The sequence below is a fragment of the Megascapheus bottae genome, chromosome Y (assembly GCF_031878675.1).
Source record: "Megascapheus bottae isolate mThoBot1 chromosome Y, mThoBot2.hap1, whole genome shotgun sequence".
Lineage (NCBI taxonomy): Eukaryota > Metazoa > Chordata > Mammalia > Rodentia > Geomyidae > Megascapheus > Megascapheus bottae.
The window spans coordinates 10,357,954-10,378,568 of NC_143548.1; the positions used below are offsets into that span (position 1 = coordinate 10,357,954).

General features: G+C 42.0%; 1 protein-coding gene across 1 annotated transcript in view; it reads left to right on the forward strand.

Moving 5' to 3' along the window:
* The first annotated feature begins 11,717 nt into the window (after positions 1-11,717).
* LOC150040336 (transcription factor Sox-1b-like) overlaps positions 11,718-20,615 on the forward strand; it is a 44,092-nt gene continuing 35,194 nt past the window's right edge. Inside the window, 2 exon segments of the mRNA XM_090327352.1 lie at positions 11,718-12,737; positions 15,913-15,992. Coding sequence (XP_090183478.1) covers positions 11,718-12,737; positions 15,913-15,992 — 1,100 coding nt within the window.

Here is a 20,615-nt window from a genome sequence, read left to right on the forward strand (position 1 = left end):
ATGAGTGCCTTCTGACTCAATGTCAGTCCAAAATCTATGCAAATAGCAACATGCATCTCTCTCATGTGGACAAATGGAAGGCGCCTTAATGTATCCCAGGGCCTTGCCTTGCTGAGGCAGCCACTTAAATGTGGATCTCCCACCTCTGATGAACTGGCACCTTTCACTGGTTACATTCTCAGGGCACTTCATACTTGGTGCTTCTTCCCCACTGGTCAGAAGGAGCATTGATGATCTGGAACAGGCAACAATGGACTGAGCAGGAATTGGGCTGATGACTTTCCCGGGCACAAAACATGTATTCTGATAGCAGTATCCAGTCAGTTAACCCACTGATAGCCTACCTTATGGCCCATATTTCCCAATCTGTAGCAGACAGGAATCCTAGGTGCTTCTTTGTAAATGGCAGGAGATAGAGGGCATCTGCACTGAGTGCTTGTCCCACTTAGTGTGGAGAATCTTACGTAGCAGGGATATGTGAGAGACCCCAGGCCAGGCTCACTTTTCCCTGCTACTGCAATTGAAGAGAGGAGATCCTCTTTGTCCTTCCCAAACTACCAGCTTGTCTCAGGTGGCTAACCTGAAAGCCCTCAAATGGCCTCCAACTCTGGCTGTGGCAGAGAGAAGTCAATTGCTTCAGTGGACAGAAAGATCCTAGGGATAGAGGTAAAGGACTTCTGTTGGGCACTGTGAGCAGTTGACCTAGCTGCACTTGGCTTCCCTGGGCACTGGAGGCTCTAAGAATCCTGTTGTGGGTCTGGTGAGAGGAGGAAGCTCCAGGCTGATGGACCTGTAACAGCAGAGGCACCTAAGGAAGTTATCAACAAATATGATCAGCAGTGTTCTGAGCCCCAAACATCCTTTTTGACAATAAAACACAAATAAACAAAGCCTTCAGCCTAACCCAAATATGCACGGAGTATGAGGTGCCCTGTTTTCTGCTGGGGTCCTTTGTCCTTTGGGGGTCCTGCCACTTCAGAGACACCCTGCCTATGCAGTCATTGGTCCCTGACAGAAAGATGGTGCCAGAAGGAGAGAGCATTTTTTTGTGAGCAGAAGAGAGGTGTAGATCTCCTTCTAGCCATTTTTTTTTGTAGCAAACTCAATGCATTACCACCTCAGTTAGGATTAGATTCCAGGATATCTAAAATAGTACTCTTTATCCTTAACCTGAGAAACTAAACACTGTCTCATTTTGACAGGACCCCCATCCAGAATGTTTAGTGCCTGGGCCCAAAGGTTGTAATCTCAAAACATTCCTAAATGCAGGTGATTGCCAGGCCTCCTTCAACTAGGGAAATATGACTTCCCATAGCAAAACAGCTTGTTTCTGACTCTTTCAGAGAAGATAAATGGCATTCAGATGGGAGCAAAGGGTGCTTCTTTAGCTTCTCAGGCAGGATAATAAATCCCTATATCCTGGCTTAGAGACTTCATTGAACTCACTTTTCTTTGAAGTTAGCAACCTACATAACTTGAAATTATGGCAAAGCAATGTTTTTATCTAATTGAGTACCAGAGCCAGCCAGCAACAAGGTGTGATTCCTGATTTAGAGGGTGAGGATGAGAAGAAAAAGACAAGAAACAGATGGGTTGGGAGGTCTACAGCTTGAGACTGCAGCCCCATTTATTTCTAGTTCCAGTCTTATACACTCTGTTAAAAACAGGAAGCTGCCAGGGGTTACAAAACAACAAACAAGTCTCAGATCAGTCAAGCAAGAAGCAACAAAGCCAGGAAGTTCACAATACTGTTTACAGAGCTCCAAGTTTGAAAGCATAGCATCGTTCATCATGCATCAAGATAATAGCTCATTTCCTTGTGTGCTTAGCTTAAATCAGGAGTGCAGATCCAAGGATCAGCCTGACTCCACACTCAGCTCCCAACATCTCCCCTGGCTTTGTATTAAAGAAGCAAATCTGCTTGTCTTAGGTTGGGTGGATCACTGACTCTGTCTTACCTGTCATGGGGAACTTCTTCAGATCAAGCTGAAGGCACTGTCTTGGGTGATCAGAGTAGCATCCCCTCTTACCAGTCTCTGGCTGCAATTCTTCTCAGGGGAAACTCAGTTATCTGGAGCGAAGTTGACCTACAAGGTTTAGTAAGAATTTAGCAAGATCTTTACTATACAAGGTAGGCAAATAATAATAATTATAAGCAACATTCCTAGGCCAACAAAGGCCATCAGCAAGCCATTTAAGTTGTTCAAGAAGGGAACATAGTCATGAAACATAGTCCTGTTTAAGCAACTCTTTGGCGGTCTGTGTTATCTCAGCATTAAGTGATGGTACCTGTAGATTCTACCACTTGAGTTGTATTGACACATCGGGGAATCATGTAAGAGGACGTTAAATTGGCAGGCAGGGGACTTCCTATTGGCAGGGTGGTCATCCCTATGATGTAAACTTGCCCTGGATCTGGCACCCGTATCCATATCCAGTGATTGATGGACTACATCTCAACACATCCTGGGATGGAGTCATTGTCCTGAAATTTGAATCACAGGCGGTGTGGGGGAGAGGTGGTGACCCCAGAAGCAGAGAACTTACCCGTTTGAATATGTTGGACAAACGGATCAGGAGCAGTACTATACACTGATCCGTTAGCATGTACAAATAACTCAGGTCTTTCCCATGTTGCAGGATGCACCACTGGAGGTTGGCAGATGTAGGCACAGTGAGTTGCTGCTTGGATAACCGTAGTTATTCTCCACAATCCAAACACAGTACTCAGGTAACCAGCGGGGTCTTTTTCCTCCTGCTAAAAAACACCTACATCTCCTCAACCCCATGTCAGAACTGGATTGGCCCATGCCAAGCACCGGTTAGGGGAATCCTTCCACTTTACTAGGGCAAAAGCACATTGCTCATTTTTTCCCCAGAATCGTTGAGCCCTGGATAAATTATTTGAGTCCAAATTTTAAAAATTTAAAACAAATAGAGCATGATTAAGTATATTTATGGGAGAGCAGGATACAACTCCCCCTTCTTTATTTTAAAAATTTGATGTTTTAATAATCGATTAGCTTGCTCCATGACCCTGAGGATTATAAGGAATGCCTGTAATATGAGTGATATTATAAGAATGGAAAAAGAAGGAAACTGCACAGCCTGCATAACCAGGGCCATTAGCTGTTTTAATTTGTGAGGGAATACCCATCACTGCAGTTGGAGATACATGAGAAGTACATTAAAGGGCAAGATCTATGCTGCTTTCTAGAATAGTAAGATTGGTGTGGCAAAGTTTTCATTTGTATGTTTATATTGAAGCCTGATCAAATGCAGTAACAAGGATGACCTATAAGAAAAAATGTCTCTGACTTCAATTTATTCCTTTTTACATAGGAATTTCTTGAGACTCTCTTGTGAGTGACACCTTTCTGTTTGGAGACTGACAGTCACAAGGGTAAATCTTTCACACAGACCTGGTTGCTAACCCACTTAGGCTTAGTGGGTCACTGTATGGGCCTAAAACATTTAGATTTTTCCAGATCTGACACTATTACTAAGTCCTAGTATGTCAAGCCCTAGTAGTTTTAACCAGCAGGCATGTCTGCATTTCTCCAAATTTTTTATTTCAGATATTTGCTTTGGAGGGTTGTAGCTCAATCAGACGTTCTCTATTTTTATGTTCATAATCTGCACATTTTAATGTGAATAATGAGCAAAAGTGTGATTTTGTACTCACTCTTCACATTATCTCAGGAAGAAATACAGCAACCCTGTGCTCAGAGGAGAAATTTGCATTCCTATGATGAGTATAACACCAGTATTTTTCCTCAGTAAGAAACAATGTGCATTGGAAAATCACAAACTTTGCACTATGTAAAATGGTGTATTTGAGTGGCTCACTCCTGTATTTCTAGTTGCTCATGAGGCTATGATCTGAGGATGACCTGTGTAGCCAGCTCTAGTAGGCTACCAAAAGACTGGAAGTCCAACTCTGGCTCAAGTGGTAAACCACCAGCTTTGAGCACAAATGCTCAAGAACAGTAGCCAGGTCCCAGAACCAGTCCTTAACGTCCAATCCCCCAAAAAAAGGTTTCTTAAATTGCTATTTTGGGTCAGGAAAATAAAACTTTAGCAGTGGTCCATTCACTTTTGCAGAAATTTCTGACAAAATAAGAAGGATGAATATATTTACCTTTAAATGAACTATATTTACTTTTAAAGTAGAATATCGTGCTGATATGGTTAAGCCAAAGGATAAGAGGAAATTTTAAGAAGATTGACACAAATATACAATATTAAAATCACACTCTGAAACCATATGTTAAATTTTTTTGTGTATGGGTCATGAACCCTGGGCCTGGGTGCTGTCCCTGAGCTCTTTGTGTCAAGGCTATCACCCCACCCTTGAGCCATATTTCCCATTTTCTTCTCTTTTGGGGGGTTGGTGGTCATGGGGCTTGAATTTTAGGCCTGGGGGCTGTCCCTGAGATATACAGCTAAAGGCTATAGCCCTATCTTTGAGCCACAGCCCCACTTTGGTTTTCTAGTGATTAATTGGAGATAAGAGTCTCAAAGCTTTGAATTGTCTGGGTTGGTTTTGTACTGTGGTCCTCAGGTCTCAGCCTCCAGAGTAGCTAGGATTACAGATGAAAGCACTACACCTGGCCCACTTCCCATTTTCTAGAGATTGATTGGAGATTGACTCTCAAGTCCTTTTGTGCCCAGGCTGGCTTTGAACCTCGATCCTCAGATCTCAGCTCCCCTGAATAGCTAGGTTTACATGCATGAGCCTCCATAACTAGCTGTTAAAATTTGAGGAAGATGGTGCTTATGTGGCTTTTCTAAAGATTACAACCAGATTGCAGAGGTATCTGAATTTTCTGCTAAATTCTGAGGGTCACAAACTCTCCAGAGGCAAGCTATTTTCTGACTCACAACTTGATTCCAATTTATGCAGGAATCCAGAGGCCAAAGGGGTTGAAAGCGGTCTTGGCCCTACCACATCTCTGGGCTAATGTAAACCAAGCAGAGGAAATGGTTTAAGAGATGCATTCCTGGAGAGCATGTGAATCTTACACAGATTTTAGCCCTATCCCTTCTAGGCAAGAATAGAAATGGAAAGTGACAGGAGTCACCCTGACCACTCCCCCTCACTGGCATAAGGCACAGTTTGGTTTCTGCAGCCTAGTCTGAGTCCAAATGCAATTTTTCTTTCCTGTTCTTTTACAAGATCCTTAGCAACTGATGGAGGAAGGGTAGTGGCAGTTGTAAGTACTAACCTTTTTTGGAAACCCTAGGCCACCAGACAAGCCCAGAATCCCTCCCTCTACCTCAGCAGCTATTTCTTGCTGACACCCTGGGGAGCCCTGTTGCATTACACAAGGAAGGTGGAAGGCTAGGCAGCAGTGATGTTTTCCCACCAGAAACAACTGCACAGGGCAACTGTGTGCAGTCAGTGCAGCCCTTTGCCAGGGTGGATTTAAGCTGGGTTGGATCCACCAGCTAGGTTTACAAGTAGTCTTCTCTCAGAATTCCTTTAGGGATAAGGCTGGGCAAACAATGTCCAGGGAAGCCCAGTGTTCTGGCTCCCTGCCTTCAGTGGCCCATAGCTCTAAGGACAGAGAACAGTTGCCCGTCCAGGTTCCAGTCTTCCCTTCCTTGTCTTCTCTTTCATTCATAAACCTGAGGGCTATGGATGCCATCATTATTAGCATTCTGTCTGAACTGCTCCATCATGAGAATCCAGTTACAGAATTTCAGATCGGTGCTGAATTATGTCTTTCTATACGATATTGGTATTAGCCACCTAAAAGCTATGCTGTTTGATAGGGATTAAGTCTTTAGCTCTGTTGTAGGGAAGCAATATTTTGTTTTCTTTCCAACTAGAAGCTGATTTGAGGTTTTCAAAACAGGTGAGCTATGAAATTTGAATTTTATGCCTGAATAATGCTCACAGGATGAGCCCCTAATGGAACATTTCCACCTGCATAATGCACATAGTGTGCTATCTTCTTGTTTCCAAAAGGTATCAGCGTAGATCTCAGGAAAGAATGCCTAGAGTAAAGGCAAAACATTACTTTTCTTACAGGTGCTAGGGAGTGGCCCTCTAATCCTGTTGGAATGTTGGTCCAAGGAATGGATTTTGTGCTTTTGAGATAACAGCTCTATGCCCACTCCAGGAGTCCCTGGAAGCTCTATAATTCAGGTGATCACTTTTCTCTTTTTCTAGCTTCCTATTGTGTTTTATTTTATCCTTTCAAAAACAAACCAACAATAACAAAAAGTTTTATTACCTTGGTTTTGTTAGGGAAACACCATTCAGAGAAACTTAACATGGGCTGAGACATAGAAGGCCAGACAAGAGCACCAGGGACCCAGGAAAGACCAGGACCTCAGAGAAAATCTCCTGGGAAAAGGCATGCACATAAGTTGCTGAAAGGAAATTCTGATCAGGGTGGATAGGACTACGTTAGGCAGGTTTTGGAATTGGAAAAGAATAATATTGCACCAATGAATGCAGAGACAGCCATCAGCCAGAAATCATCACCCCTGTCTTGACTGTTCTAGTTCCATCACAGACCCAGTGGCCTAGGGGTTGTACAGGCCCAGTGGTTAATGTCTCTCCAACTCCAGCAGTTCTACTCTCACTGGGGAAGAAAATGCAGTCTAAGTGTCCTGCTCTGCTCCCTCTGGAACCTTCTCTTAGCTCTACTCCCACCTCTCTCTTGCTCTGTGCCTCTTGTTGCCAAGGTGACATCCAAGGCCTCCACACACTTGATTGCAAAGAAAGCCTTCTCATAAAGATTACTCTTTTCTCATTAAATTCTGATCTAGAAACAGGGCATCTTTTTGTTTTGCCTCTTCTGAATTGTGGTCTCAGCCCATGAAAGTGACAGCAGAGCCAGGAAGGCTGAACCCTTCAGCTTCAATAGACCTCAGTCCACCAAAGACCCTAGGGATTTAACTAGGCTTCAAACCTAGGTATGGGTTCCCTAGAAAAGTCACCAGAGCAAGCCAGAGCCAGGAATAGACAACAGAAAATTTATAGTTTCTTGTGCTGTTTCCAAAAATGCCCAGTCTGTTCACTATAGCCGTGGCTCAGAATTTGAGACTGATGATACAGAAAACCCACCTCCAGAAACATGAAAGCTAACTTTGTTGTGACAGACTGTTAAGAGGGCAAGTTTTGTCCACAAGGACTACTTCTGTTCTCAGATTTTTCTTTTGTTTATTTTTTAAAATTTAAATTCTATTGTACAGGTGATGTACAGAGGAGTTAAGTTACTTAAGTAAGGTTATGAGTACATTTCTTTTTTTTTCTTTTCTTTTCTTTTTTTTTTTTGCCAGTCCTGGGCTTGGGCTCAGGGCCTGAGCACTGTTCTTGGACTTTCTCAAGGCTAGAGCTCTACCACTTGAGCCTCAGCACCACTTCCAGCTTTTTGCTATGTATGTGGTACCAAGGAATCGAACCCGAATCTTTGTGCATGCTAGGCAAGCACTCTACCACTAGGCCAAACTCCAGCCAGTACATTTCTTTTTGAAGTGTGGCTCACCCTCCCTAATTTTTCCCCATTTCCCCTCCATATTACCTCCCCTCAAGTTGTAGCGGAGTTCATTTGCAATATAGTGTGTCTAGTGAGTATTGCTCCTGAATTGATTTATCTTTTGTCCCACAGTCAAAATCCAGAATTGAAATTATCTGGAAGTCAAAAGCTCTTAAATATATCAAATGCACATACATACACTGATATATTAGTCTATATGACATGTACATGTGTACTTGTACACATAATTTCCTGTACTAATAACTTAGATCTGAGCTTTCTCTGAGTATTATGATCACAGGTTAAACAACAACAACAACAAAACCTAGGAAATATTTTTAGCCCCATTTCTATGTTGACCTCCTGGATTTCTGAGTTCTCAAGAAAGCAAATTTGGTCAGTCAATAGTGAAACTAATCTACCTTGGGCTTTGGACTTCCTGTGACATTACTTGAAAATACTATAATCAGCCTCCAAGGTCTCTAGAACCTGGCTTTTAGGAAGATAATGAATGGGAAAGAGGTCTCAGACAGAAGTAGAAATAGGTAGAGAGTATAGGTATTTGTCATACTGGTTTGGGATGCTCTACCCATCCCCTCCTACCCCCAACCCCACACCATATGTTTCTTTCAAAGGAAAACAAACAGAAAGCCCAAGGAATGAAAGCTTTTAGAAGCTAGCACTGGCAGAAATCAATGTAATACTTCTCAAACCTTATGCTGGGATAAAAGACATTAGGAGACCTGGTATACAGTACTGTGACGTTACCGAGTTTGCTTAGGCCACCACTGCCAAGTTACACCTACTTGGTTTAATAATTATGTTGCTGGGCACTCATAAGGCTGCACCAGCCTGATCCTGAAAAGCATCACATCACTGTAAAGGGTTTATGAGAGAGCACCCTGAATGATCAAAACATTTGCATAATCTCAGGAAGTGGCAGAACCATTAACTCCTACTTAGATGCTCTGGAAAACAAAAGTATAGTCATATTTGGAAACAAATGTTAAGTCTATGGTAAAAGGAAATTAGAATATTTCAAACTCCAAAACAAAATATTCCTGCAAAAGAGTACAATATGTTTATAAAATAAACAGATCCAAAAATAATGTGCCAAGCCTGATTCACAAAAATTTTCAGGGGGTCTACAGCTATGTAGTTTAAATCTAAATTAAATGGAGCCAGGTACTGCTACCAAGTACTGCCTGTAATCTTAGCCACTCAAGAGGTTCAGATCTGAGAACTGCTGTTCAAAGCCAGCCCAGGGAGGGAAGTCCATGAGACTCCTATCTCCAATAAATCACCAAAAAGCCAGAAGTGAATCTGTAGCTCAAGAAATAATAGGTCCCAAAAGCTCAGCACCTAGTCCCTGAGTGCAGTTATATTCATCAGGTAGTAAGTAGATTACTTTTTGAACATTGTTACCCCTTCTCATGTTTTTCTCCTACTTTCCCTTCCCCACCCCTTCCACTCATCTTATTTTTACCTTACCTTCCCATGCATCCTAAATTATCTAAGAAAAAATGGACCCAGAACATCACTAAGCAATGGTCCTATTCCCTTGTGGTTCACTCACAATGTAACTGATATTGGTAGGTAGTGTATGAAACAAAGTGAGTGATTTCACAACCTTGATTGCTAAATTATGGCACTTGAAAATTTAGTCTACATATTTAGCAAAAAATTCATATGAAATGTTTTCTTTTAATATGTGTATTATCTGAAAGGCTAACAAGTGACTAGAAAGTTTAGTATGCAGAGTTAATTTGCTGCTACTATACTGCATACTAAGTAACTCTAAAAATAATAATAATTATTAAAACAATATCTTACAGTAATAATCATAGTAAAAGGAGAAAGGGGAAAGCACTGTTCCTGTATCTTGGACATGCTGTACAGTAAGGAAACTCACAACCTCAAATTTATTTATTTATGTTATCTGTCAGAGGGCTAGAACTTGGGGCCTGGGCACTGTCCCTGAGCATTTTTGCTCAAGACTGGAGTTCTGCCACTTTGAGCTACAGTGCCACTTCTGGGTTTAGGGTGAGTAATTGAAGACAAGACTCTTAACAGACTTACTGTTCCTGGTTGGCTTTGAACCAAGATCCTTAGATAGTGTCCTCCTGAGTAGCTAGGATTCCAAGCACTCAGGTATAGCCTCATATTTTTAAATAGAAAATAAGAGAAAGGGCACACATTAATTTCCAACATAAACCTCTCTCTCTCTCTCTTTCGCTCTCTCTCTTGCTATTTCTTTCCTTCTTTCTTTCTTTTTGCCAGTCTTCAGCTTGAGCTCAGGGCCTGAGCACTGTCATTGGACTTTCTCAAGGCTAGAGCTCTACCACTTCAGCCACAGCACTACTTCCAGCTTTTTCTATGTATGTGGTACTGAGGAATCAAACATGGGTCTTCATGTATGCTAGGGAAGCACTAAACCAAACTCCTGGACCACCAACATAAACATTTTTACTCTGCTGTTATTATTATGTTCATCCTCATCACTTGAGCCTATTTTTTTATTGTAATTAATAGAAGAGTTACATTACATTGTCCAGATGGAAGGTGCATTGCTTCACATACATTGATACCCTTTCTCAAAAAATAAAACCCCCAAAGAACAAGAGGGAAAAAAGTGTCTTCCCTCCTCCTGGTCTCCTGGGCTGTGTAGAGCAAACAGGGAGAACAAGTATTGCAGAAGTCCATTCTACCTGTAGTGATGTTTGCTTTGAGTGTTTGTGGCATGCCTGCTTGTGCTTGCTGTGTGTGCACTTACATGGAACTGTCAGATCTCTGTAGGAGAATTTCTGGTTTTTTAAACCCATATGCTCTGTGGACAGTCTGCCCCACAACATTCTGCTTCTGCAGTTCAATTGATCTGAAGAGAAGGTGTAGATTTATACTGATTTCTTTCCTTTTCCCAGCAGAGATAGCAGGCAGGGAAGGCAGAACCCGGATGGGACTGTAATTCTCCTCTCCCTCCCTTCGTCGTATGCTCCCCTCCCTCCCTCTTATGCTCTAAAGCAAGTCTTTCCTCTTCCCTCTTAGATTTTTGTTTTGGCTTTTTTGGAGTTTGAATTTAGGTCCTGGACTCTTGGGCTGCTCAAGACTGTACACTTGAGCTATGACTCCACTTCCAGCCTTTTCGTGGTTAATTGGAGTGTCTCACAGATTTTTTTTCTGCCCTGGATGGGTTTGCTTCACAATCCTCAGATCCTCAGCCTCCTGAGTATCTAGGATTATAGGCGTGAGCCACCAGAGACCAATTTTTCCCTGCAGGTTTTAAACCAACTGTGGCTGTGATCGCCCTGTCGGTCCATTTAACCATCCCCCCCCTCCTACACTCCGGCTTGCCCTTTCTGCCCCTCTGTTTTCCCCTCTTCCCGCTCTTACCCCCAAGCCTACTGTACCCATTCCCTTTCTGGTCACTTACTCAGTGCACCCAGCAAATCGCCACGGCCTTCAGCTCAGCTCCGTCAGTTCCGATTTGACCAATGCGCGCTCATTTAACAATTGCCTAGTCCGGGTGTACATTGCTGGGCTCAGCGCGTCATTGGCTCTGCGCGCGCCTTTCCTCTGAGCTGACCGTCAGGTTCAGGCAGCAGACAGCTTGACTTGGGCACTGTGGCTTGGTTCTGTGGCGTTCTTAGCAGCTTCTCACTCAGTAGGCTTCACTTAACCCGGAGTTTGGCGGCGCTGTGTTTACCTCCTCCGGGATGTTCTTTGGTTCCTCTTCTCTGTGGAAGTACCTAGGATGCCTGCAACACGCGCGGTGCGCAGCTACCTCATAGCAGTTGTGATCCTTCGAGTTGGATACCTTTACTCCAGAAGGGAGAAGGCAGTTCGCTCCAGCTGCCAGTGAAGAGCCGGCTGCAAACCTCAGGGCAGGTCCAGAGCTCCACACCCGGCCCTGAAAGTGGAGCAATCTTGGCGGCGACTATACCAATTTGCACTGCTCGGCGGAGATCTGGCGGAGATCTATCCGGCCCCTTTAGCAAGTATTCGTGCACGAAGAACAACTTTCCAGCTGTGAGTTGAAGTGGTGGCGATGACTTCCATGCGTTTTTGCCTCCTTTTGTTGTTGCTCTGACTGACTCTATTCATTTTTTCCTCTCTACCTTCCACTTCTCATCCTGAGACCCTACTAGCGATAGATTCAAACCCCACTCCAACTTGTTCCACCTGGTCTTCTAAGCTCCAGGTTCTGTTTTCTGTGCTGGTGCATCCATGAGCCGCCAGTATTTACAGCATGATAATGGACACCACTCTGTACTGTACTTCCCCAAGAAGGCCCAGACCATTACCAACTGCTTGGAGATGGTCCAAGGTAGCTGGCAGGGAGGTTATCGAGAGAAGGCTAGTAAAAACCGGGTCAAGCGACCCATGAATGCCTTCATGGTGTGGTCTCGCGAGCAGCGGCGCAAGATGGCTCAAGAGAACCCCACGATGCACAACTCAGAGATCAGCAAGCGCCTGGGGGCAGAATGGAATGTCATGTCCGAAGTGAAGAAGCAGCCTTTCATCGAAGAGGCAAAACGGCTGCTCTCGCTTCACATGAATGAGCATCCTGATTACAAGTACCAGCCTCGTCTTAAAACCAGGACGCTCCTTAAGAGAGAAAAGTACTCTGTAGCACGCAGACTGCTTTCAGCTAGAGAGGGTGGTCCCAGTAGGGACCACGCTGCTACAGCCTTAGTACCTTGTGCAACTGTGCCCCAGGGCTTGGAGAGTTCTGGCTTCTCTACTGAGTACTTCAACTGCTGGGCGAATGTCGCCTACTCAAGCTCTGTAGCGACAGTGGCCGGGAGTGCTGCAATGACGAAAGAGGCACAGCTGGCCTACAGACAGCACCTGGACGCTAAATGCGAGCACATACACGCGCACATGTCGTCCTTGGCTCAATCGCTCTCACCTTCGCGCTATCCACAAGGGCATAAACCCAATCCGCGGCCGGTGCCTAGTTTTGACCCGGACACCCTGCAATACAGCCCAATCTCCGATTCGCAGGAATATGTGAGCGCGCAGCTCCCAGGTGCTGCTGCTGCCAGAGGAGCACAGGAGCCCTCGGTGGTGACTGTTGGAATAGCTTCAGGGTCTGAATCGTTGGATGCCCAAACAGCACTTGGCTCACTACATAACAGTAGCCTGCCTGTTTCAGCTCACTCGTGGGCGCCGTGCCCTGGGGATCTGAGTGAGATGATTACCATGTATTTGCCCGTGGGTTAGGGTGGTAACCCAGCGATTACGGTAAGGGCTGTGGTGGGGAGTCAGCTGCAGTCTCAGTCACTGCACTAAAGGGACACGTGTGCTGTCGTGAATGGCAAAGTACCCCTGATGCATATCTAGGGCTACTGGGACGCCAGGCTCCTGCTGACAGCCAGCGACTGGCAATGAAAAGCGCCCAGGCCCAGCATGCCTTTGCCTTCTTTCTATACAGAGGGTTCCACTACTTTGTCAAAATGAAAAAACACTTTTGTGCAGCCACTTAGGAGCTCCTGGTGACTACAGGAACTCACACAACCCTGTGTGCAGACTAAAGATTTTGGTTTTTTTTTTTTGGGGGGGGGCATTTTTGTGCAATATCTATCACCAACAGAGGGAGCACTACAAGTGTTCTTTGTTAGTGGGGACAAAACAGCAATAAAAATGACTAAAAATTATCTCTGATCACTCTACATCTTTAAATGCTACCCAGATAGCACAGTTTGCCCATTCCTTGCCATGGCTAGCTCTCCACTTTCATACTGGTTTGTCTTCAATATATCTTGGTTCTTTTGTGGGACTTCTAATGCCCAATGGAGGAACAAGCTAAGGACAGGATGAAGACCACTTCCAGTGCATGGCTTTTTTAATTCTTTTGCAATTAAGAATGCAGACAGAAAGTATCTAGATTTAATTTAAGAAAACAGCATCTGAACCAAAAGGCCTGTTTACCAAACACTCATCCCACACACATCCCTATCCCTTCTCTCCTTACCTTCCTCGTTGGAAAAGTGAAAAGTAATTTTACTGGTTTTGGTACATACAGAAATCAATCACCAGCTTTCTGTATAATATAAGATGCAAGTGATTAAACTATGCAAAGACACTGACATTGTTGATGTTTAAAAATTTTTAATTGTATTTTTTCTAGGCATTTAAAGGAACATTGCAGTTTTTCTAGATTTTAAGTTTTATGTAAACTTCCAGTCATCTGACACAATTAGCTATTACATTTTAAATCTATCCTGGAGCAGATAAATTTTGAAAATTTCAATTAATGTTGAAATAAAATTTTTTGAAGAAAATTCTTCAAGTTCAAATATTAATTTTGTAGCATTTGGTGTCCTTCCTCATTCTTTTGTGTGACTTTTCTTATGTTGGAGTAAATATGAGTTGCCCATTTAAAAGTGAACTGATTCCGGGGGCTGGGAGTTTGGCCTAGTGGTAGAGTGCTTGCCTAGCATGCATGAAGACGTGGGTTCAATTCCTCGGTACCACATACATAGAAAAAAAGCCAGAAGGGATGAGGCTCAAGTGGTAGAGCTCCAGCCTTGAGAAAGTCCAAGGATAGGGTTCATGCCCTGAGCTCAAGCCCAGGACTGGCAAAAAAAGTGAACTGATTCCATTCATTTATTAAAACAAAACAAACAAAAACAGAAATGGAACCCATCCTGTATCAGATCAGTGTTAATCTGATCATTTATATTTCTGGAGTTGTTTAATGATTTTGTGTAAAACCCTTACTCAGAACATTGTTCCGATTTCCAAAAAATGATCTGCTCTCTGTTAATGCTCAATGAGATGAGCGTACATTTACCCTGATAATAGAAACTTTCAGGCCATCATTGAGTTCTTTGCTGACTATGAATCTCAACAGCCTTTTGTATTTCCTGGAGCTGTAGGTGGTCATATTCACTTACCCATATATTTAGCTCTGTGTAACTTCCTTGATGCCTGTCTAAGTCTTTGCTAGTACACTGTAATTGCAGTAGACTACAAAAGCTTCAGTTGTGACACTGGGAACACTAGGACCCTTCCCCCAAATTTGCCTAGGGTAAGAAATCTTCGGTTCCAGCCTCAGTTGGTTGACCCTTCAGTATAGTTGTGTCAAGCCCTTCATTTCCTTTTCCTTCAGCTAATTAGATCTACCAGGAAGAATGAAAACATAGATTATTTAAAAACAATAGATGAGAATTAATATGATTATATCTCCAGACTGATAACTCAGGTCTTTTTTTCCCAGGCTAAATTAGCAAAGCAATATTCTACTAGTCACCAAGGAACACATTCAGCTTCTACTTTCATTGATGTCCAAAACAAAAAAAAAAAACAGCTTGTTTTCATAAACTAACATGATATGGTGCGGTAGGATGACTTTAAATCACAAGATGGTGATTCTTCTAATTATTGCAATTCTATTTGAAATGTGTGAAGAATGCAAATAGAATCCTATCTAGACCCAGAAGTCTGAATAACTTTATACCAGGTGGTTTCTAAACCTGTCAGTACTGGGGACTGATTTGAACACCCCTCCTTATTTGCTTCAGGATTCTTGAATTCCTTCCACCTTCTTTCTTTTTCTTTCTTTGTTTCTTTTTTTTTTTCATTATATGGCTTTCATTTTCTTATTCTGGAAGTCCTTACTTTTAGTGTCATATTATTTGGCCTTATGTCTCTGCTAGGAGAACCCAGAGTTTCTACTGATTATGACAAATGAGGGAGACTAATGAGCCTATGTTCCTTTGAGTCTGGCTTACTTCACTTAATATGATTTTTTCCTAAGTCTTTCCTTTTCCTTATAAATGGGTAATGTCATTTTTTTTCTGACAGCAGCATAGAATTCCATTGTGTATAAATACCACATCTTGTTGATCCACTCATCAACTGAGGGACATCTGGGTTGGTTCCATATCTTTGCTATGGTAAAAAGTGCTGCATCTTTCTTTATTTTTTTTTGTCTCTTCTCCTCTTTCCCCTTCTCATCTTCCCTTGTCCTCTCATTTTCTTCTAGTCTCTCCTTTGTTTCTAATTTTGTCCATTTTTCACCTGACTGGTCCATTGTTCTTGTTGTGGTTAAGACTTTGACACCTTCCCTTAAAGAAACTCACCAATATCTCCATGAAAAAAGTGTGTGTGTGTGTGTTCTAGTGATATGAATTTAGGTTTGGGTACTGTCCCTGAGCTTTGCAGCTCAAGATTGGTGATCTACCACTTGATCCATAGTTCTACTTGTAGTCTTTTGCTAGTTAAAGGTAAGAGTCTAATGGTCTAATGGACTTCTCCCTCATTCCAATAACCTCAGATTTTAGATTCCTAAATAACTAGGGTTACAGCAAATTAATTTTAAAAGGATAGCTGCATGCCTGATCTGTAGAGATACTGGTTGTCTGCCTAATATCAAGAATGAATACTCAGATTCATGTGTTTCATTTTTCTGTAGAGATTAAGTATCACAGATTTTGTGTCCAGAAAATCCCAGTTGAGTCAAGAAATCAAACCCAGTGCTATACTCCAGTACTGGTATTGGAGCCTGAGGAAGGCATTACTCTACCTCTGCCTTGCCTAGACTCTGAGTTCAAAATCAGGAGTTTCAAAATCACCTACTAAGTGTTACCAACTAGGAATGTCTGTCTGTGGTAGAAACAGTGGACATTGTGTATAACTGTGAATATGAATGTCTGCCAATGGCACCCAAAGACCACTTCAGAACAACCATGGGGGTACATTAAAGTTTATGGGGAAAAAAACAGTGGATCATCACATAAAAAGCTACAAAATTGTCAAATTAGTAGGAAATAAAAAAGAAACCAGCTCTTGTTGGATTTTTGCAATGTCAGGACTTATTCACCAAACAGATGAAGTTTTGACAAATTTCAACATCAGATATGTTTCCAATGAGGAACTATTATGAGTATGGAGGAATAAAAGATTGGTCTAGTTATTGGAGAACTAACTGGAGTCACCAGACATTGCTTTCTTCCCCAGTATCACCGAAATGATGGTGTTTGGCCCAAGGCTGCAGTGACAGCAGTCTCTGTGGGTGTTAGTCCTACAAAGTTAAATTTTATAGAATAAGATTTAAACAGCTAAGGCTTGCCCAGGATTTTACTTGGAAAGTCATGGAATTTACAGGTACCCTGTATATCTGTAAAACCTGTATTTAGGAAAGTGGCCATATCAAAACTGACAAAAAAAATCTAAAGCAGAGATAGTTTCTTATTTCTGAGTGACAAAATGAGACCAGCAAAGATGAGCAGGTAAGCGACATGTTAATAGAAAGCAGAAGAGCTCCAGTTTCACTGCAGTATAGGCCTTTTTGTTACAAACTGAGCTGAAGAAGAAAGGTCTTTAGAGTGTTGAGGGCCACTTACTCTCTTACCTCCTCAGTAGTGCTGCTCCTTGCCAAACCAGTTTCAAAGTCACTGTGTCCCGAAAGGCCCTCAGAACAGCAATTAGAAGTTCTCTGTGAATGATCTTATACATGAAGAGCCCGTGTGTGTAAGGTAAAGAAATGGAATACCAGGGTGCAAATTGCACTATTGGTGGGAGATGATGAACATTTTACAAACCGGGGGCTTCTATTCATCCAGATGATCAGGATATTCTTTTTAGTCATTGAAAAACTATCACACTTGCTCCTAATCTGTTAGCTTCTGTGGACCTAGCTTTTCCAATGAGCATAGCTTATAACCAGTTCCTTATCAAGTACCCAGAACATGGTAACTGGGATAAGACTCACTGTCACATAGGCAGATTAATGTTGAGGGGTATAGACACATAGGCCAGATGCTAAATTGAGTGGCCAACTTCAGGGAGTTGGAAAGACTCCCTAGAGCATGTAAAGCCACCTGCAACCTGTGACTGGAACACCTATACCTTTTTCCTTTGAGATCTTCCACGAGGATTCCCTTACTTACAGGACCAGGTCAGACTCTGGACTGTAACAGATGAAGATTGGCTGTGTGAGAGGTGATGATTACAATAAAAATCTGAACACATCACAGCTTTGTGATTGCTTAAGAGTGGACTGTCAGCAGCCTCTTGCTTTTGGAGTATACAGAATCAACAAGGCAATACAAACTCTAACCCCAGTTTGTGGGAGGAGACACAAATTCCTTTACTTTTCTTCCTTTCTTCCTGTTATGGGGCTTGAACTCTGTCCCTGAGCTCTTTAGCACAAGGTAACCACCCTACCCCTTGAGTCACAGCACCACTTTCTGGATTTCTGGTTGTTAATTGTAGGTAAGAGGCTCATGAATTTTAGTGCCTGGGCTGGATTTGAACCATGATCCTCAGCTCTCACTCTCATGACTAACTAGAATAATAGGTGTGAGCTACCAAACTTGGCTTACCAGATTCCTTTTATAGGCACATCACAAAGGTCTGTGAGGCATATCCAGAGGTTACTTGGAAGACCTATATTTGGAGACAGAATTGAATATGCTAAGGATGTACTAATGTCAAATAAAACCTGACCAAAAAATTTATTATGTATAAAGTGCTCTTATTTTGTTGTTCAATCTAGGTAAACAATGTATGGGAGTCTAGGAAACAATGTATGGGAGAAGAAAAACAATCTGATTCACAGATTCATGCCTACCTTCACGACTGGACCAATTAGAATCAGATGCTGGTTCAACCAAGTTCTGATTTTTCAAATGGGTTTATACTTACATAGACTGGGTCTGCACCATTGTGACCTTGTCCTTGAGCTTGGTGAGCAAGAGAGGGATTCTATGTGACTGGTTTCATCTAGTGTATCATGGACCCAGGAGGGTTTGTGAAGTGGGTGGGGACAATAAGCCTTAAAATAGTGACCTTATGTGGAAGAAAGTAGTGAACACTGCTAGATTTATCTTCAGAAATCTGGTTTATTATTCTATTTTATGCTACTGTCTGTTTGTGTAAGTTGCTGTGTGATTGAAATTCCTGTAGGGTAGGGATAACTAGAGATTTACATTTTGTGATAAGAATGATCATGTCAGCCAGGAAGAAAATGGGACAAACAGTAAAAATACCCATTTCCATTGTGTCCCCTACTGTTTTGGATTCCCAAACTGTAAGCCAAATTCTTCCAGCCATGAACTCAAGAAATTTAAGTTTTGAGAGATACATGGCTATAATCATCACTTCTCAGATACATGAGGGTGGTTGCTGAAGTTTATTCTCCCTTCTGAATGACATCCTAGCATCTTTGGCCATGTAGGTGTCATTTTTAGGTAGATTTGTGTGACTGGGTTTTGTATTCCCAGATTTCAGGAGACTACTGCAGGAGATTACAGATCCCTGTGTCTATATTGGGCTATCAAGTTTCAGACCAGCCTGAACTATCAGAACTTGTCTTCAAATTAAAAGCAGCTCAATTGGAAAAGTGGTGAAGACTGGAAATGAAGTGCTGAGCTCATAGGCTGCAGACTACACAGTATTCATCAGGTTGATGAAGAAAGCTAAGCAGTCATGATGCTTCTGAAAGCATGAGCATTAATTTTAAATGCTAAGTTACTGGAATAGAGATCTGTACAAAGACGTTTGGATGGAGCCACTAAACAAATAGAACCATTTGGGCCTAGGACTCTTTAAGACATTCTGGAGACTAAGGATTACATGGAAACTGAATCTATTTTCCAAAGTATGCTGAAGTTACTCACAATGCATAAGTTCACTTAGTTTTTTGGTTTTTCTTTTTCTCTGTTTTTGCCATTACATACTTGCACTAATTTTAAGCTGTTGTTTTAAATAAAATTTATTCCTCTGCAACTAATTGCTAGAAATACTGCATTTATTTATAATTCCTTCTTTCTTTTCACATGAACTCTTCTTCATCAATATACCTGAACTTAAATCTGTGCCAGTCAGGGAGAACCAGAGATAGACAGTCAAACATTAATATAAATCCAGGAATTCACTGTGCATACATTAGCTTTATTGGCTGCAGATGTTTCTGTGCCAGAATTCTACCTGCATCCTTAAGGATTGCAGTTTGCTAGCTCTGGTTATCAGCAAAGCTTCTTCAATTCCCAACCCAAACCTCTCAACCCACAATTGTACTTTTCTTTTTCATAATCTATAATTAAGAATGTTCTATTTTAGTATATAAGGCCTTTGTGGCCTTGCAGGGAACTTGATCTGCAGTAACCCTCATCTTAGGCTTCTACCTTAAGAACTATAAAGGCACCAGGTCTTGGGAATACCAGAAGATGTGTGCAGACATAAATTCTAATTCTCATATCAGAAAAGTGTGAGATTTATGGAGCAATTTCAGTTAGATGAAAACACTTAACATCCCAGTTCATATGCAACACTCTTGGAAAGGATATCTGCTATCAAGACAGAACTACAAATAAAACTAATCCACTGGGTTGCTCATGCCCAGAAGTGAGCATGGGTCCTAAAGAGTAATTATGAGCAATGCTTGCTCTGTCCCAAAGAGCCTTGACATTCTGCATGATCTAGAAGGAAAAATATTGTTGTGAGCCTAACTTTCTAAATATTTTTTTGAAAATACTTCGCCGCCACCATTTAAATCTGTCCTGGGACAACATTTTTGAAGACTTGCAGGTACCACAAATGCCAAAGATGATCCTAGATACATTAATTCATTCTCCTATTGTTTCAGCTTCCTCGGAAGATACTTTCAAGTAGCCTCTCAAGAGAGTTGTTAGAGTGTAGACTTGTTAACAAAATTACTCTATTGGTGGTATGAATCTACATCAAACAAATGTATAGCAATTATTATACTTTCATAAATCCCCTAGTCTTAGAAAAACCAATTGACTGTATACATAATTGCATGTAAAACAAAGCAAGAAATAAATTATATTTTTGTTTTGAGCCTAGGGCTTGATTTCGGAGCCTGAGCATTGTCCCTAAACTTTAGTAAGGCTAGCCCTTTACCACTTGAAACACAGCTCAACCTGTGGCTTTCCCATTTGGCAGTTAATTAGAAATAAAAACACTATGCTTTTTCTGCCTGTGCTTGCTTTTAACCTTGAACCTCAGATCTCAGCCTCCTGAGTGCTAGAATTACAGGCACAAGCCAATAGCACTCATGAGTGAACACCTAATGGCACAATTTCTTCCTTTATAGTTAATTTTAGCACAATGACTCTTCTGAAAACTGTGGCTGTGCTGTGTGACTCAGAG